At 43.1% G+C, this 26,431-nt stretch overlaps 1 protein-coding gene across 9 annotated transcripts in view; it reads right to left on the reverse strand.

Annotated features, from left to right (window-relative positions):
• The window catches only part of LOC132675880 (protocadherin gamma-C4), a 176,218-nt gene that overhangs the window by 112,371 nt on the left and 37,416 nt on the right, over positions 1 to 26,431 (reverse strand). Inside the window, exon 1 of one of the 9 annotated variants that reach the window (XM_081790286.1) lies at positions 22,176 to 24,917. The exons of 6 other annotated variants lie outside the window; for them this stretch is intronic. In XM_081790286.1, coding sequence (XP_081646412.1) covers positions 22,176 to 24,602 — 2,427 coding nt within the window. In that variant the 5' untranslated portion in view covers positions 24,603 to 24,917. Of the gene's footprint in view, positions 1 to 7,544; positions 11,369 to 17,494; positions 20,177 to 22,175; positions 24,918 to 26,431 lie in introns of those variants that run through there. 2 more of the 9 variants (XM_078450208.2, XM_078450192.2) reach the window with 2 other exon arrangements.

Here is a 26,431-nt window from a genome sequence, read left to right on the forward strand (position 1 = left end):
CCTCGCCCGTGTGCAGCCCCACCGCGAAAAGCCCTGGCTCGCTGGCCTTGAGCAGGCGGTAGGACAACCAGGCGTTCTGGCCAGAGTCTCTATCCACCGCCACCACCTTGGTTACCAGGTAGCCGGGCTCTGCCGATCGGGGTGCCAGCTCCACGCCTGTGGAACCGTCGGTGGGGAGGGCGGGGTACAGGATCTCTGGTGTGTTGTCATTCTGGTCAAGAATGAATATACTCAAGGACACGTTGCTGCTAAGCGGTGGGTCTCCGCTGTCCTGCGCAGTCACTCTCAGTTGCAGGTCACGGAATTGCTCATAGTCGAAGGAATGCAAGGCATACAGGACACCGGTGTCAGAGTTGATGGACACATAGGAGGATAGGGGTGCCCCCCGGAGCGTGTCTTCAGACAGGGAGTAAGTGACTTGGGCATTCTCATGGCTGTCTGGGTCATGTGCAGTCACAGAGAAGATGGAGGCACCTCTGGGGTTGTTTTCAGGGATGTAGACAGAATAGGAGGAGTGGGGGAAGGCAGGTGGGTTGTCGTTGGTATCTGCCACATTCACTGAGATGTGAGTTTCCATGGACAAGGGTGGGGTTCCACCATCTGTGGCTTTCAGTGTGATGTTATACACAGGGAGTTTTTCCCGGTCTAGGATTTTCGCTGTCACCAACCTATAATAATTGTCTATTGATCTTTCTAATTTAAAAGGCAGATTTTCTGAAATAGTGCAGGTCACCTCACCATTCTTGCCGGAATCTCGATCTTGAAGGTAGAAAAGAGCAATTACTGTTCCAGGAGGAGTGTCTTCAGGGATTGAGTTGCTTACAGATGTTAGAGTCACTTCTGGGGCATTGTCATTCACGTCTAAAATTGTGATAATTACTTTAGCCCTTGTCATGCTACCAGGACCGTCCTGAGCCTGAACTTCCATTTCATAGTAGCTGGACTCTTCATAATCTAGGCCTTCTGAAGTTGATAATTCTCCTGTATGAGGGTTCAGTTGGAATATCTGTAGAATTTTTTGAGTTATTTTCCGGAAAGAATATGTCACTTCCCCATTGACTCCCTCATCCAGATCGACAGCGTGTACTGTGAGCAATCTTGTGCCCACTGGTACGTTCTCAGGCACAGTTACTTGGTACTGAGGCAAAGAGAAGACTGGCACATGATCATTCACATCCACCACAGTTACCTGGATGCGGGCGGTTTCCGATCGGGGTGGGTCACCGCCGTCAGAGGCTGTAAGGAGTAGGTGGTGAACAGCCTCTTCCTCTCTATCCAGCACCCTTTCCAGCACTAATTCTGGATATTTAGCTCCATCATCTCCAGTCTGCACAACCAGGGAGAAGTGACGATTGGGACTGAGCTGGTAGCTCTGGAGGGAGTTCGTGCCCACATCTGGATCCCTAGCCTCATTTAAGGGAAACCGCACCCCAGGAGCTGTGTTCTCCGTTATTTTTACAGTCATTTCTTCTGTCAAGAATCTAGGAGAATTGTCATTAACATCTATTATTTCCACTTCTATAGGGTAAAGACTCATTTTATCCATCAGGATGTTAAAGTTCACCAGGCACCGTGCACTCTGAGCGCAGAGCTCCTCCCGGTCTATTCTGCCTGCAGTGACCAAGCTGCCGCTTCGCGGATTCAGAGCGAAAAGCTGTGTCCTACCTCTGGAGACGATGCGGATTCCGTGCTCTGCCAGTTCCCGGGGCTCCAGGCCCAGATCCTTAGCGATATTACCCACAAAAGACCCTGTGTCTGTTTCCTCCGGCAAAGAGTAGAAAATATGTCCTGCCCAAGCTTCTCTCCGGGTCCCCAGGAGGATGGAGAGCAGGATGAATCCTCTGTAGTCTCGACCCCTCTTCACAGTCGCCATTGTTGTCCTGCTGATCTTGTTAGACACTGGACTATCTCCTTTTGCGCTTATGGATGCCAGTGTGTCAGCGTGGAATCCTTTGTATTCATAAGAGAAGCCCGGAATTTAGTATAATAGAGACCTGAGTTTGATGCAGCTTGGAAGAGAATTTGTCTCAACCTGATGTTTCTTTGTACTGTAAAATCTCGGTGGCTCTGGCAGATCTTATTGCACCACTTTCCCCGTGGTTGGTGAACAGCGGCGCTCAGAGTCCTTACTAAGTTACTGCACCATATTGAAGCAAGATAACTGATTTTTCAGAAAGTTGTTTTATCCTTCAAAAATCTTCCATTTATATGTCTTCGATCTACATATCTAACTTAAAAATACATTCCAGTTAAATGAAATAATGCAACAATGCTTATGATGGATGCTTATTAATTCCAGATAATTACATTTTTTTTTCTCTTTTGCATTGCAACTTTGAAATGATGTTGGGTGCTACCTCAGACTTCACTGAACATGGAGTAAAAGTAGTGTTTTCAGGTAAAAAAAAGTACAACATATTTTGAAAAGGTGTGTGTATGTATACATAAGAAAGATGTTATGTAGAAATCGTTTTCATCACTATAATAAATTTAAGTTAATTCATTAATATTGAACACATACTATGTTCTAGACACTACCACATAAGACTCAGTCAAAATTTTCTTTAAGATACAGACAGGTCATTTAATAAAGTTTTTGATTGGAAGGAACCTTAGAGATGATTTAGTCCAATACCTTCATTTTAATGATTTTAAAAATAAGAGGAAATTACCTTGTCCTTGATTATATATATAATAGTATACGTTGGAATACAAATATCATCACTTCCAGTGTTTTGAGAAGAAAAAAGAAAACCATTTGCCTTGGCTGATGCTTTATGCTCAAAAAGTGCCATTAGAGATGAGGTGAGAACCCAAGCAGTAACAGTCAGCTATAGACGAAATTTTGTACAGAAGGCAGGAATTTGCAGAGATTCTACTAGCTGTGGAGTGTTAAAGTGGATGTTGAGTGCTTCTCTTCATTATGCAATTCAAATAATCTTCCTACTCTAGATGATTATTCTAGAATAATTGAAAAAAGATAGGCCTCCAGATAGCCTTTGAGCATACAAACAGAACTGTCCTGAGAAGATCATTAGAGGTACCAATTTTTCCACTGATGTTAAGTAAAACTGAATTGTTGATGGCTCAGTTCTTCTCAGCTTATAGAAATAAAGTTCCTTCCACAGAGTTGCAAGAGAAAAGAGAGTTACCTGTTCTGAAATGAAGACCTGGCAAGAAATAACCCTACTTCATGGGGCGCCTGGATGGCTCAGTTGGAAGAGCATGCAATTCTTGATTTTCAGATTGTGAGTTCAGGCCCCATGTTAGGTTTAGAGATTACTTATATAAATAAACTTTTTAAAAAAGAAATAACCTTGCTTTGTAAATTATTTTAAGCCATAGGGGAGTAGATAGCAGCACCAGGGAGAGAAATCAAAAGTAGCACTGAAAATGCTTAACTTAGTTGCTGGAGATTTCCTAACTACGTAATCTATTTCTGCTTTCTGATGGCACTGGTCCAAAATATAGGCAATGCTTTGAATGAAATGCTGTTTTAATCTATCAAAATAATTTACAGCCATGTTTGTTTTCACCAAGTAGAGAGAATAACTTTTTGTTCAAAGGAGCCAATATGAGTATTACAGATTAGTTCCATAAATAGGAGTTAAATACTATTTGTTTAGTAGTAATTTTGAACTTCTTGTTGACGTAAGCAAAGTCGTTAAAGATCATGAGTACTTGCAGACATTTTTAAACAAAACTTTTATGTCTGAATAGTATGGCTGCCAATGTGATCTTTTTTGTACCTAATACTTCAAAAATCACAGTGTCATCTCACATTTCTTTCTTATTCTATTATTTTTAAAAAGTCTCAGTTAACTTATTACTTCTGGATACCTTATTTGGAACTAAATAAGTAAGATCTAGATGAATAAGATTATGAACATACTCTGAACATAAAGCATACGTTAGGGAATAACTGGCTTTATATCTCTAGTAAACAATTTTTCTAAGTTACTCTACAACATAAATTTAAATATTAAAGATCTCTACTAGACCAATGAGTTATGTTAAATATAACATAGGCTTACCATATAAAACTGAAATAAGTTTATAGTTTTAAAGGAAGTATGTTATTATTGATTGAGTTATTAGGAAGAATGGACCTTCATCTGTTTACTTGCATAAGACATTCTATGGAAAAAATTGTATGGAAAGTCTAATTGACTTCCTAGGCATCGAGTTATTCATCGTCTCTCCTTTCTTTATGGAACTTTTTTTCTATTGAGAAAACATTGTTTGGAGTTCTGTTTAGATTTACATTCCCAGGCAAACATGTAGGTATTTTCCATTTCTCTCTGAGATTTTTACTTCTTCCCATTGACAACTGTCACCTCAACAGAAGTTTCATCAGATGGGTGGTTTTCAAAGATGATAAACTAGCCCAATAATTTGGTAGGTTTTCTTCCTGATGCTTCAAAATTCAGTACTTAAAATTTCAGACTGCCTATCTTATTAATATGATCTGTATTGTATGTAGGTCTGAGAACCTCAGTTAGTCAGAATTTAGCAAATTCCATGACTGCTAGGATTTAACACTTGGTCAGTCCACATGAATGAGTATTATTGAGAGTAGAATCTGATAGTTTTTCTCAATAAAATATTTTATTTATTTAAATGAAATGGTCATAGGTAATTCAGGTAAGAGAAGGAAATAATGAAATAAACCATCCTACTATCCCATTAGTGAGTGAACAGATAAGACGAATAAAATAAACCAGCCTACTATCCATAAAACCCAGTTAAGTGAACTTTGCTTACAACAATGCAGGTTTAAGATGTAATTTATTTATTTTTATTTTTTCAAGATGTAGCTTAAATCATCCAGAATTAGTGCTATAAAAAACATTTACACTCTCAGATCATATCAAACAAATCTTAATACTTGTATGAGATAATCTGACTCCCATGACCAATACCCAAGATTCAAGTTGTTTAAAATTATTTACTATTAAATTCCTAATAAAACCATCAAATAATTATATCACAAATGTCCAAGAAAATCATATTTGAAAATGTGTATGTCTGGAATCTCTTAGTCATATACATTTGGAATCTTGAAATAAATAATTCTAAAATAATCTCTGAGATGTAAATACCACAATACTGATTTGGGGAAACATAGAATACATTTAGCATCTAATTTAAAGGCATCAACTCCACATTATATTAAAATTTTTTTTACATTTATTTATTTTTGAGAAACAGAGAGAGATAGAGCACAGTGGGGGAGGGGCAGAGATAGAAGGAGACACAGAATCCGAAGCAGGCTCCAGGCTCCGAGCTGTCAGCACAGAGCCCGATGAGATTCAGGGCTTGAACTCACAAACTGCGAGATCATGACCTAAGCCGAAGTCAGATGCTTAACCGACTGAGCCACCCAGGTGCCCCAATATTATCTTAGAGATGATTGGGGCACCTGGGTGTTTCACTTGGTTAAGCATCCGACTTCAGCTTAGGTCATGATCTCACAGTTGGTGGGCTTAAGGACCACATCGGGTTCTGCGCTGATAACTCAGAGCCTGGAGCCTGCTTCAGATTCTGTGTTTCCCTTGCTCTCTCCCCCTCACCCCTTGTGCACACACACTCTCTCTCTCTGAAAAAGAAATAAACATTAAAAAAAAAGACTGACAATTTCCGGTTACAAAGGAAGGTTCTCATTTATTTTCAACATATCTTTTCAATTATTTATGTTAAATGTGAACCCCCAATTTAGAAGCATAAGTGGCCAATCTATTGCATTATCAGATCATAGAATCCTCCAGCTCAGGATTGGAAAAGACCTTGACTATTATGTATGTCAACAACTCGTCCAATTATATTATCCCCTGTATTCTATTAATTCCAGGGCCAACAGCTTACTTTTGAAAGGAGCTAATAATAGAACCTCTTACCTCCTAGGCAATCCATTTTCCATTAGAACAACTTCAACAACTCAAAACCTTGCTTTTTTCTACTCATCAAACCACAGTTTCATTCACACCTTCGGGCCATGATGAATGAGACTAATTCTTCTAATGACAACTCTCCTTTCCTTAAATATTTGGATAGAGTTTCTATATGACAGAAACCTTATTTTATGTGGGTTAAATATGCTAAATTATTTAAATTCTTATTTGAACACTATCAATCCTTCATTCTCCCATTCAATATTCAGTTCTCTAATTTTTAGAGATACATCCTTGTAAGTGGACACTAATAAGCATAGTTAGAAATTCATTTCGGGGGTGCATGGGTGGCTCATTTGATTAAGCATCTGGCTTCTTCTGGGATCATGATCTTCTGTTTCGTGAGTTCCAGCCCTGCATCAGGCTCTCTGCTGTCAGCACAGAGCCTGCTTCGGATCTTCTGTCTCCCTCTCTCTCTGCCCCTCCACTGCTTGTGCACAATAGTGCACTCTCTCTCCTCTCTCTCTCAAAAATAAACATTAAAAATTATTTTAAAAATTCATTTGCACTCTTAAGTACTATCAAGCACACAGATTGCAGAAGACATTATAGTAGGCATACAGCATCAGATGCTTACATTTGTTAACATGTTAACAATCACAATTATAATACTGGTGATGTCAACAAATACTTGTTCACTATACTACTTTATAGTTGAAAAAAACTTTAATTATTTTGTTATATTTTCTCAGAATTTGTGTGAAGTAAAGAAGACAAGTCTTTTTAATTTAAATTTTACTTTAAAAACTATAGATATTGTGACTGGCCCGAGATGAATAACAAATAGTTCCAGGAATGTTATTCAGGCTAACACCAAAGATCGGGTCTTCTCTGCTACAGAGATCAATTACTTTTATCTTTCATAAAAATAATTTTTGATTCCTAAGTAGTAAAGGGGGAAAATATCTCTCACAAATCTCTATTATTTTAGAAAGCACGTGCTATTAATTAAAATCGGGGGAAACTGAGACCGTGATCTTAACAGAGGCTGCAATTCAGTTTTTTTTTACATTAGAAAAAGAATCTCATGGGGCACCTGACTGGCTCAATTGATTGAGGGTCTCTGGATTTCACTCTGAATTTCAGCTCAGGTCATGATCCCAGGGTGGTGGGAGGGATCCCCACTTCAGGCTCTGCCAACATGGGATATTTCTCTCTCTCTCTCTCTCTCTCTCTCTCTCTCTCTCTCTCTGCCCCTCCCCTGCTCAAACACTTTCTCTCTCAAAATAAATTAAAAACATTTTGAAAAGTAAAAGAATCTCACAAATGTCACAAGGCAGGAACACACACACACACACACACACACACACACACACACACTCTCTCTCTCTCTCTCTCTCTCTCTCTCTAACAAAAGAAATGAACGAAACCCAAGGCAGAAAGAGCTTGCCAGCAGAAAGGTAAAGAAAATCTGCATCATACATTAAGATTTTTTTCATGAAATTAGACGAAACTAAGATTTAATAGAGTTCAACTGATATTTTAAAAATTCTCAAAATTGACGCACTGCAAAGACTAAGAAAACTAAGCACTGATCAAAGAAAATTTTAAACGTTCTTGTTCAAATAAAACCAATAAAAGGAATAACCTCACCTGAACAAGGGAGTCTTCCTCTTTACAAAAACCTGAATCTTCCTGAATCAAAAGAGGCTCGCTTTTCCCACAGCTTTCTCCGCTGATAAGCGTGTCGGCATAGTTGGGCTGGGGGAAGATCACGTGACTCTCCCTGGAGTCCGCCCTGACCGAAACCTCCCGGGAGTAGGTCTGCAGAAAAGCGCGCACTCCGTCCACGCCCACAAAGCGCGAGGCGGGCACGCCAGCCAATCCAACCCCCGTAGCCTGGAGTAGACGGGACGAATGCCAGCGCCTCAGCCTGAGTCCCAGCAGCACGATCACAAAGGCAAGGAAGACGCAGGAGACTGCGGCCACCGCCACCACCAGGTACAGCGTGAGATCCGAATCATCAGGGTCGGCCGAGGGCCTGATGCTGCCCAGGTCAGTCAGGACGTCTGGAATGCTGTCGGCCACCGCCACCGTGAGCGTGACGGTGGCCGAGAGAGGGGGTTGGCCGTGGTCTTGCACTGCCACCACTAGGCTCTGCTTGAGCGCATCTCTGTCCTGCAGGGCCCGCGCTGTGCGCACCTCGCCCGTGTGCAGCCCCACCGCGAAAAGCCCTGGCTCGCTGGCCTTGAGCAGGCGGTAGGACAACCAGGCGTTCTGGCCAGAGTCTCTATCCACCGCCACCACCTTGGTTACCAGGTAGCCGGGCTCTGCCGATCGGGGTGCCAGCTCCACGCCTGTGGAACCGTCGGTGGGGAGGGCGGGGTACAGGATCTCTGGTGTGTTGTCATTCTGGTCAAGAATGAATATACTCAAGGACACGTTGCTGCTAAGCGGTGGGTCTCCGCTGTCCTGCGCAGTCACTCTCAGTTGCAGGTCACGGAATTGCTCATAGTCGAAGGAATGCAAGGCATACAGGACACCGGTGTCAGAGTTGATGGACACATAGGAGGATAGGGGTGCCCCCCGGAGCGTGTCTTCAGACAGGGAGTAAGTGACTTGGGCATTCTCATGGCTGTCCGGGTCATGTGCAGTCACAGAGAAGATGGAGGCACCTCTGGGGTTGTTTTCAGGGATGTAGACAGAATAGGAGGAGTGGGGGAAGGCAGGTGGGTTGTCGTTGGTATCTGCCACATTTAGGTAAATAAGTGTTTCTGTAGACAGAGGTGGAATTCCTTTGTCTGTGACTGTTACAGTGATGTTGTACAAGGATACCTGTTCTCGATCTAGTACTGTATTGGTCACTAATCGATAATAATTGTCTACTGATTTTTCCAGTTCAAATGGCATACTTCTTGAGATGGAGCATGTTACCAGGCCATTCAGTCCAGAGTCTCTATCATATACTTGAAAAAGAGCGATTACTGTTCCTGGAGGCATACTTTCAGCAACTGATCTGCTTCCAGATGTAACTACCACTTCTGGTACATTATCATTTACATCTAAGATAGTTATTAAGACTTTTGCTCTGTCAAGTAGACCTGGCCTATCTCTGGCTTCAACATCCAGTTCATAAAAGCTTGAATCCTCATAGTCTAAATTTGCAGAGATGGAGATTTCTCCAGTGAAAACATTCAAGCAGAAAATCTTGGAGATCTTTTCTGTTACCCTCAGGAAGGAATACATTACTTCCGCGTGGACTCCTTCATCCTGGTCAGTAGCATTTACCGACAACACTGGTGTGCCTACTGGCAGGTTTTCAGGAACACTTACACGATAGACAGGCTGAGTAAATACTGGAGCGTTGTCATTCACATCTAGGACAGTTACCAGAATTCGAGCAGTGCCTGAGCGGACAGGTTCACCGCCATCCACAGCAGTAAGGATGAGGTGGTGAACGGCATCTCCCTCCCGATCCAGGGCATGCTCAAGCACCAGCTCCGGGTATTTGGGCCTATCACCTTCACTCTGCACGTCCACTGAGAAGTGACTATTCTTGCTGAGTTTGAAGCCTTGAAGAGAGTTCATTCCCACATCCAGGTCATAGACTTCCATTAGTGGAAAACGAGAGGATGGGGGTGCATTTTCCAGAATTTTCACTTCTAATTCTTCCCTAAAGAATCGGGGTGTGTTGTCATTAATGTCCAGTATTTCCACTTCTATGGGATAAAGATTCAGTTTATCCTCAATGAGGATGTTAAAACTCACCAGACACTGCGCGGTCTGGGCACAGAGCTCCTCCCGGTCTATTCTGTCTGCGGTGACCAAGTTGCCGCTTCGCAGGTTCAGAGAAAAGAGCTGCATCCTATCTCTGGAGACGATGCGGACTCCACGCTCCCCCAGCTCCTGGAGCTCTAGCCCCAGATCGTCAGCGATGTTTCCTACGAAGGAACCTTTGTCCAGCTCTTCAGGAATGGAATAACGGATCTGCCTGGCCCCGAGCCCCCCCAGAATCCCCAGCAGAATAACGAGTACCACTAATCCGCTCTGGTGCCGGCGCTTTTGCAGAGCTGCCATGACCGGCTCCTTAAGGACTTCCTGGGGATTGTGAGTAGAGGGAGCAGGTTCACAATCACTTTTTTGTGCTTCTCTGAATTAGAAGCCAAGGTCCGTAAACAAGTAGAGGTCAGATGCGAAGCGTTTTAGATTAGAATTTCTGCGCAGCTGGAGAGCTATGGTGTCTGGTCTGCTTTGTGCTGGAGGATATTACTTCAGTTGTCATTACTTTCCTTGCCGGGATTAGTGAACAGCGACGCTTAGAGTCCTAACTTAATACTGCACCGTTTTTGTGAAACCATCATGCAAAGAATCTTATTTCTGCTAAATCTGCTTAGATGTCACTCATATTTCCCTCCCCAAGAAGAATAAAAGTGCATATTTTGAATAGTTTTATATATTCCCGGGAATTTACTACTCATTTTTTGGGGGGCCATGAGCTCTTACGGCCTTGGAGAAAAGAAATAAGATTATGCTTTTCTGTAAATTTGAATTCTATTCCACCATCATTTATATTTGTTCCATTGTCATTTTTTTAATGTTTCACATTTTTATTTAAATTCTAGTTAGTTAAGATATAGTGTAATACTAGTTTCAGGATAGATTTTAGTGATTCACCACTTACATGTAACACCCAGGGCTCATCACAAGTGCCGTCCTTAATATCTAGCACCCATTTAGCCCATCCCCCCCCCACTTCCCCTCCAGCAACCCTCAGTTTCTTCTCTATAGTTAAGAGTCTCTTTTATTTGTCCCATTTTCAATAAGGGCACTAACAACTACACATTTGGAACCAATTCACCTACTGCCAGTTACAAGTATTGCCACGTTTAGATGTCATCTATTTTATTAACACATAGATTAATAAATGCTCTAGCATAAGCAATATTTCTGTATAATTTTAAAATCATGAAAAGGGGGGCAGTTGGCTAGCTCAATCAGAGTAGCCTGTGACTCTTGATATCCAAGTCATGAATTTGAGCCCCATGTTGGGTGTAGGGATTACTTAAATGAATAAAAAAAACTGTAAAAATAAAATAAAAACATAAAAAGGAAGTGAAAATATATTGTCTACAATGAGAAAACTTGTATTAATATATTATATACAAAACATAGTTTAGGACTGACTGCATTGAAACTAAGTAAACCACTTAAGTGCCTACATTTGTGTTTAATTATATAAGGTTTCCCAATGACAGGGTGATGCTAATATATCAAAAATGTTTCATGATATGTAATTTTAGATTTAACAAAAATGTCAAGACATCACAAGGCCACTTTATATGAAAGACTGCAACACAGATAAATGAACAAAAAAATTCTAACACCCCTCACACACAAACGATGCCCAGAAAAATCAATAAAACACAATAAAATCAGGGTATAGTTAGCCTGTATACTTTTTATCTATAACCTAATTATACTTATAGAAATAAAAGATTTTGATGTAACTCACCTGTTGCAAATTGACTGAATTAGAAGTCGTTTTGCGATTATCATTATTGGCACTTTCAAACCAAGAGGCTTCATTACATAGAAGATCTTGTGATGGACCATTTTCAGGCTTTATACTGAGAAATTTAAACTCAGTCTCTGAGGAATGTGAGGCAGCACATAGATTGTAAGAATAAGGCAAAGTCCCTTCGCTAAAGTTGGGAATAACCCCAGATCCAGTCTTGGAGCAGACATCAGTCTTAAAGCAGCTCCAGGAGGAAGGGCGGGAGGAGCGTTGCAGGCTCAGCGCAACCGCTAGAATCACTGCTAGGAGAAACAGCACTGAGATCAAGGCCAAGGCCACCACCAGGTAAAACTGCAGCTCAGCCTGGGGGTCAGAGGGCTCCGGGCGGTCGCTGACTTCCGGCAGCGCCTCTTGTAGGCTGTCTGCGAAAACCAGGAGCAGCGTGACAGTTGCGGAAAGGGGCGGCTGTCCTCCATCCCGCACCGCAACCAGCAGGCGCTGGCGGGCCGCGTCCCTGTCGCCCAAAGCACGCGCAGTGCGCACCTCGCCCGTGCGCAGCCCCAGGCTGAAGAGTCCAGGCTCGCTGGCCTGCAGCACGTGGTACGACAGCCACGCATTGTGTCCCGAGTCGGCGTCCACCGCCACCACCTTGGTGACCAGGTAGCCGGGCTGCGCGGCGCGCGGCACCGTGTCGAAGAGCGCCGAGCCGTCGGGCCCCAGCGCCGGGTACAGCACCCTAGGCGCGTTGTCGTTGCGGTCGCCCACCAACACGCGCAGGCTCACGTTGGCCCTGAGCGCGGGCGAGCCCTGGTCGCGGGCCTGCACCGTCAGCTCGAAGGCGCGCAGCTGCTCGTGGTCGAAGGCGCGCTGCGCGAACACCACGCCGCTCTGCGCGCTCACGGACACGTAGGACGCCAGCGCCCGCGGCTCCAGGTCGCTGGCCACGATGGAGTAGGAGACGTGGCCGTTGGGTCCCAGGTCGGGGTCGGAAGCGCTGACTTGGAAAATAGAAGCTCCGGGCGGGTTGTTTTCTGCCACGTGGACCACGTAAGAGCCCTGGTGGAAAACAGGAGCATTGTCATTGACATCAGCAATGTTCAAGATGACACTTCTGTTGGAGGAGAGGGCTGGCCTTCCCCTGTCGGTGACTGTGATGGTAATATTGTATTCCGGAGTCTGCTCTCGATCTAGGGCTCCATCTGTGACCAACTTGTATGTGTTTTTTGTATCTTGAACTATTTTAAATGGGAACTTTCCTTTTAGTTGGCAGAAAACTTCCCCATTAAATCCAGAATCGAGGTCATAGGTTTTGATCAGGGCAACAACAGTCCCCAACTCAGCATCTTCTAGAATATGTTTAGATTCAGAATCCAGGGTTATCTCTGGTGTATTGTCGTTTTCATCCAAAATATCTATTTGTACTTTACAGTGTGCTGTGTGATGTCCACCATCCTTTGCTTCCACCCCAATTGTGTAGCTCGCTCTCTCTTCAAAGTCCAGTCCTCCGCCAGTGGTGAGTTCCCCTGTTGTACTGTCCAGTTTGAACAGCTGTCTCACTGCCCTACCAATGTTGATGAAAGTGTAGGTGATCACAGCATTGACCCCTTCATCCAAGTCAGTGGCCATCACTCTTAGTACAGAGGAGCCCACAGGCAGGTTCTCTGGAACACTGACCCTGTAAATGTCCTGGGTGAACACTGGTGCATTATCATTTGCATCTGCCACAATCACCATGATCTGGGTAGTGCAGCTTCTGGCTGGGTCACCCCCATCCACAGCCGTGAGGACCAGGTGGTGGCGTGACTGCTCTTCCCTGTCCAGGGGAGTCTTCACTACCAGTTCTGGGTACCTACTGCCATCTGGGTTCTCCTTCTGGATCAAAGAGAAGTGTGGGTTGGGACTGAGATAGTACTGCTGCAGGGAATTGACACCTACATCTGAATCTTGCGCGGGTTCCAGGGCAAAGGAGGCTCCAGTTACGGCCAGTTCACTGATTTCCAATTCAGTGATATTTTGGCTAAAGGTTGGTGGATTGTCATTGACATCCTGAATTACCACACTTACATGAAAGAAGTTCAAAGGCTTTTCGGCCACCAATTCGAATTCTTGAACACATGTCGACTTCTCACCACAAATCTGCTCTCGGTCTATACGGTCACTAACAAGTAAGTCCCCATTCTCGGTACTCACTGTAAACAGTTTCTTCTGTGCACTAACACGCAGGTTTCGAGCAGGCAAATCTCCAACGCCAACCCCCAGATCCTTGGCGAGGTTTCCCACAAGCGAGCCCCTGGCCAGCTCCTCCGGAATAGTATAGAGGATTTGCTCCGAGATCACCGGGCAGAACAAAGACAGCAAAGAGAGAAACAGCATTTGTCTCCGCCCAGCCGGGCCCTTCAATCCCAAGTGATCGTTCATCCCGCTTTCAGCGCCTTTGCCTTTCTGACTCTGAAGAGCTATGGTCGCTAAATCATCCCAAGAATTCTCCGAGCAGGAGCAACTCCTTGATTTGTCTTGGCAGGCGGGTTCTAACAAATATCTTAGCGTCACAGAGCCAGAGGCAGAGTGTCCAATTCTCGCGGTTCCGCGGTGGGCTGGCGATTCCTTTGCGCCAGAAGCTGATACTTCGCTCAGTACTAGCCAACAGCGGCACCCCGCGTCTGGGCTGCAGAACTGCAGTAGTGGTTACTACATCAGCTCCAAGTAAGGAGTGGGTTAGAAGAAAATTCTACTGTGTCCTGATACAGATGCTCATTTTTCTCATTTTACAAGGATTTTAACATTTTAAATATTCACTATATCTTTGGTCTGGCTGTGATTTTATTTGAACCTGAGCTTTATCCATCTAAATCAAGTCATTTTTACTCCTCAAAGAGCAGAGGTAACTTGCTGAAGACATTGGCATCGTAGTGCTTTTCATTTCCATTTTCATAAAATGGCTATAATAACATCTTCCTTGTGTTACTTAGTAAAATTGAAGACCAAAGCAAATAATATGTAGAAAATGACACAAATGAAAGTAGTGGTGGTGCAGCAGAAAGTGTAATATGAAAATTCTTGAAATATCAGCTTGATATGTATTGTTACTACTCCACTCTATTTTCTTTTTTTCTAACTTAAAAATGTTACAAATATCAGAGCTTTTAGTTTTATCTTGTGTTTCACTTCCTTCTATATTATCATTGTCACCTTACCCCCCCAAATAATTGATATGTAAGCAAAGAGACTGATTATTCTTATAAAACAGGAGTATGGTAAGAAGCAAGAAGAAATTCCTTGTTAGTTTCCAAGTGTCTACTTTCAAATGACTAGGATTCAAAAACTATTCCTCTGATTTTATTTTTCCACACTACTTTACCATTGTCTCTAATGGTACTGTTTCTTCTCAAGTAACTTAGCAATGGTGAGTTATTCGAATTTGGGGAGTGAAGTATGAGTCCTTATAATCACATATTCTAAAGAAAGTAATCTATGTCGTCCACTTTTTTTGGTCCCAACGTTACTATAAGATCATCCCAACCCTTTGTTACTGACATTCTTGCCTTTAAATAAGCATGTCAATTTTATGTTTCTGATAGGTCTTACAGGTTTAATTCCATTTCCAAACTAGAAATCTTCATAAAGAAACTTTTTTAACCTACACAATACGTTGTCACTCTAAAACTTAGCGGATGTATAGCAATGCTGAACTCATAGTGGAATAGCATTAGACATCTTAAACTGTTCATTGTATTCAGGATTCTAGACAGAAACTCATGGACATCTCTACTTCATACAAACATAAAAAACAGATTCGAGACTTTGCTCCAAAACATGACTGAACAATATGGTGTGAACACTTAAATTAGTATAGGACAGTTATCTTTTCAGAGCACATGTGAAACTAAAGATTCAAATATTTCAAAGAATATGGAGTATACACAGTATATACACTCAGAGTGTTGGACCAAGCATTTCATTATATAAAGTCTATTGAAGTTTATAGAGGTTTACTCAGGACACATATCCAAAGTCTATAACATCTTCATTAAAATATAATGAAAAGAAAAAATAATATTTATTATAAAATATAATGAAAAAATGAGTTTTCTTGTAAGAGTGAATGGTATCAGTCTCCATCCTCCATCATATGGATTCTTGTTACTCTTTGGATGTATTCGCTGTTCAGTGAATCTGCACATTTTACACTGTTACCAGAATTGTCCAGATAAAAATTAATTAGATGCCCTTCAAATAAATATTTAAAAAATAAAAATTAAGTAGTCATAGGTTCCCACATGTAACAATAAACCATTTGTTTGGTCAGGTAATGTAGCCTACTATCCCATTTGTAATATTTTATTGCCATTTCCCCTATTTATTCATACTTTGCAGCTGACAAAGTACAGTATTTGAAAAATTTAAAGAGAAGCATCTGAAAATCATCTTCATTAAATCAGATATCAAAAATGAAAAGGGTAGTTCTTTTTAAAAAAATTTTTGTTTAATGTTTATTCATTTTTGAGAGAGACTGAGATAGAGTGGATGGGACAGAGACAGTGAGAGGGAAACACAGAATCTGAAGCAGGTTTCAGGCTCTGAGCTGTCAGCACAGAGCCAGATGTGCGGCTTGAACTCATGAACTGGGAGATCATGACCTGAGCTGAAGTTGGAAGCTTAATCAACTGAGCCACCCAGGTGCCCCAAAAGGGTAGTTCTTCTTAAGCAACACACACTCATGAATTTTAATACCCAATGAAATACCCATATTTCATTAAGAAGGATTATTAATTTAAGATGAGCCTGTGAATTTCAAAATTTTAAACAATTTTTATGTTGAATTGATTTTCCAAGTACAAATCTTAGAGTCTGGGGTGCCTGGGTGGCTCAGTCGGTTAAGTGTCTGACTCTTGATTTTGGCTCAGGTCATGATCTCACAGTCATGAGATCAAGCCCAGCATGTCTGGCTCCATGCTGGGCATGAAGCCTGCTTAATATTCTCTCCTCCTCTCCCTCTACCCTTCCCCTGCTCATGCTCTCTCTCTCGCTCGCTCAAAAAATAATAAATAATTTTAAAAACCACAAATCTTAGAGTCTAGTAATAAAGCAGAATTGTACTGACACTTGAATAAATGCAAACATTCAAGTAGATATTGATTCTAAAAAGTGAAGAGGTTAGCTGTAACCACATGATTCCAGGTGTAATGGCATATTAATGGTGTATTTAATGAATGTAGCAAAATATAATTCTTTGGAGATTTTAAACTGCATCAGAAAATAAAGTTCTAAGGCTCTTTCTCACTGATTTTTTCTCTCAACAAATACACATGTCCAGTAATTACATAGATTAACCCAAAGTTTCCAGACTTGAGAACACCACAGACTATAAATTTAATGTTTTTTATTTTTTTCATGTAGTTTACTATATTCCTCCACTGATTTATGAAAATACTGTAAATTATTTCCTTATACAAACAGTATACTAAAACTTCAATGCTGTACACTATTCTTCCAAAACATATTCACCATTGGTGTTTACACTAATGTTCAAAAGAGAACATTACATGTAACAATTTGGACTAATCAAACAACTCTTCTATTAACATAATAACAATTCTGGGGCAGCTGGGTGGCTTAGTTGGTTCAGTATTTGACTCTTGACTTTGTCTCTGGTCATGGTCTCATAGTTTGTGAGTTAGAGCCCTGCATCGGGCTCTGCACTGAAAGCATGGAGCCTGCTTGGGATTCTCTCTATCCCTCTCCTCTGCACCTCCCCTCCTCTCAAAATAAATAAACATTAAAAAAACATAACAGTTGTATAAGAAAGTCTTTGGGTAAAGCGATCATGTTTCATTTATTTTAAGACTATGGATATCAGCTAGATTGTCTAGAAATTTCATGTATTGAAAAAAAAGACATTAAACCCAAAATATAATTTGAAAACAAATGAAGAGAGCATCATCAAATTAAATCAAGTCAATCTCTAAATAAAACATACACTGATTATTTGTATAATTAACCAACTTTGAATATGGCAGACAAATGATTGAGGAAACAAATGAAAAAAATGCTACAAGCAATGATACCGGAAAAAAAAAAAAACCCTCACCTGTACAACTCCTAGCTCTTCGTTTACATTTATCTTCTCAGATATCAGAGGAGGCTCGCTTTTCCCACAGCTCTCCTGACTGATGAGTGTGTCTGCATAGTTGGGCTGGGGGAAGATCATGTGACTATTCCGGGAGTCTGCTGTGAGGGAGACCTCATGGGAATAAGTCTGCAGGAAAGCTCGCACCCCGTCCACACCCACAAAATGCGAGGTGGGCATGCCAGCCAACCTGCTTCCTGATGCCTGGAGCTGACTTGAAGAGTGCCAGCGTCTCAGCCTGAGTGCCAGTAGCACGATGACAAAGGCGAGGAAGACACAGGAGACTATAGCCACTGCCACCACAAGGTACAGTGTGAGACTGGAGTCGTCAGCATAGGATGAGGGCTTGAGGCTGTCCAGGTCAGCCAGGACATCTGGGATACTGTCAGCTACAGCCACAGTGAGTGTGACAGTAACTGAAAGAGGGGGCTGGCCATGATCCTGGACCACCACCACTAAGCTCTGCTTGAGCGCGTCTCTGTCCAGCAGGGCCCGTGCAGTGTGCACCTCACCCGTGTGTAGCCCCACCGTGAAAAGTCCTGGCTCGCTGACCTTGAGCAGATGGTAGGACAGCCAGGCATTCTGGCCAGAGTCTCTGTCCACCGCCACCACCTTGGTCACTAGGTATCCGGGCTCTGCGGATCGGGGAGCCAGCTCCACACCAGTGGAGCCATCAGTGGGAATGCTGGGGTACAGGATTTCAGGGGCATTGTCATTCTGATCCAGCACAAACAGGCTCAGTGACATGTTGCTACTAAGTGGAGGGTCTCCACTGTCACTGGCCATTACCCACAGCTGCAGATCTTTAACTTGTTCATAGTCAAAAGAGCCCAGAGCATACAGGATGCCTGTATTGGAGTTGATGAAGACATAGGTAGACAGAGACATTCCTTGAAACATATCCTCAGCCAGAGAGTAAGTGATCTTGGCGTTGTTGCCACTGTCGGGGTCGTGTGCAGTCACAGATAAAATTGAGATGCCTCTGGGATTGTTTTCCAGGATGTAGGTGGAGTATGAGGTGTGAGGGAAGACAGGAGGGTTGTCATTGATGTCTGCCACATTCAGGGAGATGTGGCTTTCTGTAGACAGGGGTGGGTTTCCACTGTCAATGACAGTTATTGTGATGTTATAATCTGAGATCTCTTCTCTGTCCAGGGCTTTCGTTGTCAATAAGTGATAATAATTATCAACTGACTTTTCCAATTTAAAGGGCAAGTTCCTGGGGATAGAACACACAATCTCACCATTCTCTCCAGAATCACCATCATGTACACTAAACAGTGCAATTACAGTTCCAGGAGGACAGTCTTCAGAGACGGAACTAGCAAGGGATGTGAGGATCACTTCTGGGACATTGTCATTCACATCCTGTACTGTCACCAATACCTTAGCACTGGCAAGAAGAGCACCTCCATCCTGAGCTACCACTTCCATGAGGTAGAATCTGGATTCTTCATAATCCAGTGATTGCAGAGTTGAGATTTCACCCAGGCTGGAATCAAGTTGGAAAGTCTCTGAAATCTTATCTTCTTCATTGCGAAAAGAGTATGTTAATTCCCCGTTTACTCCCTCATCTGGATCCGTGGCGGTTAGTGTAAGCAGCCGAGAGCCTACAGGTATGTTCTCTGGAACAGTCACTCTGTACTCAGATTGAGTGAAGAGAGGTGCATTATCATTTGCGTCGAGAACCACCACGTGTATGTGCATACTACTAGAGAGTATGGGGTCTCCACCATCTAAAGCTGTGAGAAGAAGGTCGTGGACAGCTACTTTCTCGCGGTCCAAGGGCCGTTCCAGTACCAGCTCCGGATATTTTTGTCCATCAGTTCCGCTTTTCTGCTCCAGAGAGAAGTGCATATTGGGGCTGAGCTTATAACTCTGGAGAGAGTTCATACTCACATCCGCGTCTCGAGCGAAAGGAAGCGCTAACCGAGTTCCCGTAGCCGCATTTTCATTAACTTTTACTTTTACTTCCTCATCCCGGAAACGTGGAAAGTTATCATTAATATCTATTATTTCTATTTCTACTCCATAAATTTTCATGTTATTCTCAAGCAAGATGTTAAAACTCACCACACACCGTGCGCTCTGAGCACAGAGCTCCTCCCGGTCTATCCTGCCTGCGGTGACCAAACTGCCGCTTCGCGGGTTCAGAGAAAAGAGCCGCGTCCTACCTCTGGAGACGATGCGGACGCCACGCTCCGCCAGCTCCCGGGGCTCCAGACCCAGGTCCTTGGCGATGCTGCCCACGAAGGAGCCTTTGTCCAGCTCCTCCAGCACCGAGTAGCGGATCGGCCCGGCTCCAGCTCTCCATAACGTCTCCAGGAGCAGGAGGAGCAGGAGCGGCTCTATGCAGCCCCAACCCCTCAGTGTATCCGCCATTTCCTTCTCTCCGACCAGTTTCCTTAGTCCTAATTCCAGCCTGATGTATCCTTATTTCTTTCAAGTCAAAGGAAACACATTACTTGACAGAAACGCGAGGCTTTTCCCCAAATTTCTCTGGTCTGTGTTTGTTTAGGGCGGAAGGAGCAGAGTCAGGTCGCCGTCAGCGGGCAGCTTTTCCACTTTGGTGAACAGCGACGCTCAGAGTCCTAACCAGTTACTACACCAATTCTGTTTTTATTTCATAAATGTTTAATTATATCTTATTTCTAATAATTTTGCTGTATTATTGCTTAATACATTTTGAATTATTATTTTGAAGAATTATTGCTTAACCTATTGACAAGTGACATTACTCATATTTAAGATTTAATTCTGAAATATCAAAGGACTTCCACAAACCTTGAGATCAATATAATTATTACATTTTTATTTCTTTAGAAGTTTTATTTAACGTGCCATTGAGTCTATGTCCTTTATTTACCTCTTACCTAAACTGAGTCCATTAAATTAGGACATTAGAATTCTTAATTTTGTAGGCTTTAAAATTTCATCTTTTTATTAGGATATATTTATGAAAACATACCTACTATGGATAAGAATGTCCAGGAAACAAACCTAGCTCTCATCGCACCATTGCATAAAGGCCTACTGATTCAAGCAAATTGTATTAGATGTTGTAAACAGAAAATAAAGGGTCCATTTTGCTACTTGAGGTCTTTAAGAAAGTTCCCAGACTTTCACAATAAGAGTTTGGCAGCTCCACTATATCAGACTAAGAGTCTGAGTTGGGTTAACTACACATTATTTATATTTCCCTATTATCATGTCTAAATTGGAGTTATGGCATTTTACACTGACAGACTCTTGGGGAAGTCAGTGTAGTGACTGAAGAAAAGGGCTTTCATTCATCACCTAGGCAGAAAAGCATGTCCAGATCCTTAGTGAGCAGGCAGGTGCCCTTTCTATGCTGAGACGGATATTAAATGCTATCACCTTTACATGGTAGCAGGAAAAAAAGCCTCACGATTGAAAACAAAGGGACATTTCAGAGAGTCCACTGAGAAAAGCAATTTTTTCCCTAATGACACCTCCATGGGAAAAGAAACAACACGAAGAGATTTTATATCTATAATTAGAAAATTCAAAAAAGAAAGTTTTAGGTAAACAGTGTGAGTATAATTTGCAAAATTTTTCTCATTGTACAATTTTTCACAAAAGCAATTTGTTATATGCATGAGAGAGAACGATTTCTCCCACTTATTAAATACATTCTTTTTTAAAGTTTATTTATTTATGAGAGAGGTAGAGCATGAGTAGGGAAATGCAGAGAAAGAGAGAATCCCAAGAAGGCTCCACACTGACAGGGCTCAATCTCATGAATCATGAGATCATGACCTGAGCCAAAATCAAGAGTCAGACACTGACTGACTGAGCCACCCAGGCACCCCCATAAACACACTCTTAATAACAGATACTACAGGCCTCAAATGTTGCTTATCCTTTATTTTTTTATTTTTTTTTTATTTTTGGGACAGAGAGAGACAGAGCATGAACGGGGGAGGGGCAGACAGAGAGGGAGACACAGAATCGGAAACAGGCTCCAGGCTCCGAGCCATCAGCCCAGAGCCTGACGTGGGGCTCGAACTCACGGACCGCGAGATCGTGACCTGGCTGAAGTCGGACGCTTAACCGACTGCGCCACCCAGGCGCCCCTGCTTATCCTTTAAAAACAGATCTGAGATCTCAAGACATTAAGCTTGAAAAGATACTTAGAAGGGAGGTCTACAATTCAGTCCTACCCATGCCCTGCTGTTGACAAGCCATGACACTGGGTAAAATTTTCTTTTTGGTTCCCAGTTTTCCCAAACGAGGAACATGGAAAGCTCTCTTTACTCTGAAGTGCTATAATTCTAAGAGGAAGTAAAACTAAAATCTGAGTAATAAAGATCTGTAGGGTAAAAGGAATAGCTTAAGATCCCAGTAGTAATGAAATTTCAGAGGAAAGTAATATAAAGATGAAGCAGAAACTATTTCGTGTAGTAAAGGCTTGTAATTATGGACAAATAAATCTCACACATCAGAGAGAAAACCTATGTTAAAAATTTGTTTAGATAAGATTAAGATAACTAAGGCAGAAAACTGCCTAAATTGAACCCACAAGACAAAATATGAAATAGTGATTTCTACGCCAGTAAGGTGATTTGTTAACAAACATTGAAACCCAAAGTGAAAACTAGCGAAGTAAATTAAAACTCACCTTTAGAATAGTATCTGATGCAAATGGGACCCCAGCGCCTTCATGATTTGTATTTGGTAACCAACCGGCATCTTCACAGAGGAGATCCTGAGAGGGAGTCACTTCCGGGGTGACATTAAGAAAATTAAACTCTGTCTTAGCTAACTGTGAAGCAACGCACAGATTGTAGGAATAAGGCAAAGTCCCCTCACTGTAATCGGGGAGAACCCCAGGTCCAGATTTGGAACGGAGGCCTGACTGAAAGCAGCCCCAGGCAGCAGGGCTGGGGGAGCGGCGCAGGCGCAGAGCCACCGCCAGAATCACCGCAAGGAGGAAGAGCACCGAGACCAAGGCCAAAGCCACCACCAGGTAAAACTGCAGCTCGGCCTGGGGGTCAGAGGGCTCCGGGCGGTCGCTGACATCCGGCAGTACTTCTCGCAGGCTGTCGGCGAAAACCAGGTGCAGCGTGGCGGTGGCAGAGAGGGGCGGCTGTCCCCCGTCCCGCACGGCGACCAGCAGGCGCTGGCGGGCCGCGTCCCTGTCGCCCAAAGCACGCGCAGTGCGCACCTCGCCCGTGCGCAGCCCCAGGCTGAAGAGTCCGGGCTCGCTGGCCTGCAGCACGTGGTACGACAGCCACGCATTGTGTCCCGAGTCGGCGTCCACCGCCACCACCTTGGTGACCAGGTAGCCGGGCTGCGCGGCGCGCGGCACCGTGTCGAAGAGCGCCGAGCCGTCGGGCCCCAGCGCCGGGTACAGCACCCTAGGCGCGTTGTCGTTGCGGTCGCCCACCAACACGCGCAGGCTCACGTTGGCGCTGAGCGCGGGCGAGCCCTGGTCGCGGGCCTGCACCGTCAGCTCGAAGGCGCGCAGCTGCTCGTGGTCGAAGGCGCGCTGCGCGAACACCACGCCGCTCTGCGCGCTCACGGACACGTAGGACGCCAGCGCCCGCGGCTCCAGGTCGCTGGCCACGATGGAGTAGGAGACGCGGCCGTTGGGCCCTAGGTCGGGGTCGGAGGCTCTGACTTGGGCGATGGAGGCTCCTGGAGGGTTGTTCTCGGCAATGTGAACCAAATAGAAAACCTGTTCGAAAACTGGCGCGTTGTCGTTGACATCTGCGATGTGCAGAGTGATGTTTATACTAGAGGAGAGGGGCGGCTTACCTCTGTCGGTGGCCATTATAGTGATGTTATATTCTGGATTCTCCTCCCGGTCCAGGGGCCCGTCTGTCACTAGCTTGTAATAGTTCTTGGAGTAAGATTTCAATATAAACGCGGCCTTTCCCAAGATGCGGCAGTAAACTTCTCCATTTTCTCCAGAGTCTCTATCTCTTGTTTTTATCAAGGCGATCACAGTTCCTGGTGGTGAATCTTCTGGTAGTGGAGTAAATACCGAAGTAATAACCATTTCAGGTGCACAATCATTCTCATCGAGAATTTCAACTTGGATACTGCAATAGGCTGCTAGATCTCCATGATCTTTTGCTTCTACACTGAGAGTGTAACTATTAGCAATTTCAAAATCAAAATTATCCTTTGTTGTGATTTCACCTGTTCTTTTATCTAAGTTAAAAAACTGTTCCACTAGTTCATCCACATGATGAAAGGAGTAGGTGATTTCTGCGTTGACGCCCTCATCCTGATCAGTGGCCGTTACTTGAAGCACGGAGAAGCCCAGAGGTACACCTTCCTGCAGGCTGACCTTGTACACGTCCTGGATGAAAACTGGGGCATTATCGTTGGCATCGGTCACTTGGATTTGGATCTGAGCGGTGCCGCTTTGGGGTGGGTCTCCACCATCCACAGCTGTTAGAACCAATTGATGGAGATTCTGTTCTTCTCTGTCTAGTGAATGTTTCAGAACCAACTCAGGATATTTACGTCCATCTGGAGCCTGTTTCTCTATGAGATCAAAGTGTTCATTGTCATTAAGATGGTATCTTTGCAGTGAATTTGGGCCAGCATCTGAATCCAGGGCCGGGTCTAGTGGAAATGTTTTACCTGGCTTAGTGGATTCTCCAATTTTTAAATCAATATTATTCTGTTTGAATAGCGGGGTATTGTCATTTATATCCTGTACTATTACTGCTACATGGAAAATATTTAGTGGGTTTTCAGCGACAGTATCGAAATCCAGAATACACAGAGGCTTCTTTCCGCATATCTGCTCTCGGTCTATTCTGTCACTCACAAGTAAGTCCCCACTCTCAGGGTTTACAGTGAAATATTCTTTCTCCGCACTAACCCGCAGCTTCCGGGCTGGCAAATCCCGGACACTGAGCCCCAGATCCTTGGCGAGGTTTCCTACCACCGAGTTTTTGGCCAGCTCTTCGGGAATTGAATAGCGGATTTGATCTGGAAGAGCCCCGCGGAACAAAGACAGCAGGAAGGGCAACAATACCTGCCGCCACCGCGCTGGGCTGCTCCTTTCTGCGCTCGGCCTCGGCCTCATCCTGTCTCCCTTCACGGTGGCTCTGCTTTTTGGATGGGAGGAGAATTAAGCCCTCTGTGGATGGCAAAATCCCGGGTAGGGTCGCTTTTCCTGCTTTTGTTTTCTGTATCCGAATCAGTACCGGTGTCCTCTATGTGGCTGGTTTGAGCAGGAAGTTACCCTCTAAGAGACTCCCAAATGCTTTTTCTCTCACTTTTTTGACCTACAGCGACACCCAGAGGTTTTCCCGTGGAAATGCACCAAATGCTTATAAACGTTTTGCGAACCTTTCTTTTTTGAATCTACAGTTGTTTTTAAATAGATATATATTCATGTAGCTCCAAAATTGAAGAGGTACATAACGCATATTCTCTCCCTGTCTTGTTTCAATAACACATTTATCCCGAGAGAAATAAGTATTACGTTTTTGTGTGTATCATTCCAGAGATGTTTTGTGTAGTGCAGCAAATTTTTATAAATGTTCTCCCGCACGTTAATACATAAATGTAAGTATACAATATACCATATTCTGCATCTTTCTTTTTTCATTCATTGTATCTTGAAATCATTTCATATAAGTACATAGCTTTCCAATTTATTTCTTACAGTTATGTAGTAATCCATCATATGGTTGTACAATAATTTACTTAATCAGAAATATTTTCTAAAAGAAACCCAGTGCCCAAACAAAAATATTTTTTTCTGTGTGATATTAGGGTGTTAATTATCTACTGCTCTCCTAGGCATTTAAAATATGTATCACTCTGATTCTGGAATGTATTCCTAATGCCAACCTCCAAAAATGCTTGACAGTTTCAGGCCAATTGGTATTTCCAAATTTTCTTTTAAGCTTCAGTATTTTAAATAATCTCAGACAAATAATCTCTCCTCAGATAAGCTTCAATATTTTACATAATCTCCCCTCAGAATCTTGCTCAATATTATTTCCTCTCTCCTTTCCCCATGCCAGACAATTGTATCACATGACATTCTGTTTATTCTATGTATTGCAACACAGTTTCCCATGAAGGCAAAAGCATTTAGAAACTAAATGCAGGGTGCTTGTGTGGCTCAGTCCAAAAAGCATGTGACTCTTGATCTTGGGGTCATGAGTTTGAGCCCCATGTTGGGTGTAGAGATTACTTAAACTAAAAAGAAAATTGTTTTAGGGGAGCCTGGGTGGCTCGGTCGGTTAGGCGTCCGACTTCAGCTCAGGTCATGATCTCACAGACCGTGAGTTCAAGCCCCGCGTCAGGCTCTGGGCTGATGGCTCAGAGCCTGGAGCCTGCTTCCGATTCCGTGTCTCCCTCTCTGTCTGCCCCTCCCCCGTTCATGCTCTGTCTCTCTCTGTCTCAAAAATAAAAAAACGTAAAAAAAAAAAAAAAAGAAAATTGTTTTAAATAAGTAAATTCTTTTTTAAAAACTAAAATGCCCTTTCTTCAATTGAATTGAGGCATAGTTCACAGTTTACTGCTACAGTTCCCAGCTATGAAAGAGCACTAATTTGTGTTGCCCTACACACTCTTGAATTCTTAATTATCTCATGGAACTAAATAAAGGCACATTTAACAAAAGTGTTGCATATCCCTTGAACACAAAATATTTCCCCCATATCAGATCATCCCAGAGCCATCTCAGAGCTACCTGAGAGCAATTTTCAGGAACAGGGATGAGGCCTACTTACTAAGTAGCATAAATCATATCAGTTCAGAATCTAAGTTACCCAATCTCCACAAGTGACTCTCATGATGAAAAAGGAGAGATTTTGAAAGGTATGTTTTCCTTAGAAATTGAAAAGGGTCTCATTGTGATGCCATAATAGGAAATTTATAAATTATTAAAATTATTCC

The sequence above is a fragment of the Panthera onca genome, chromosome A1, assembly GCF_046562875.1.
Source record: "Panthera onca isolate mPanOnc1 chromosome A1, mPanOnc1 haplotype 2, whole genome shotgun sequence".
NCBI classification, from domain to species: Eukaryota; Metazoa; Chordata; class Mammalia; order Carnivora; family Felidae; genus Panthera; species Panthera onca.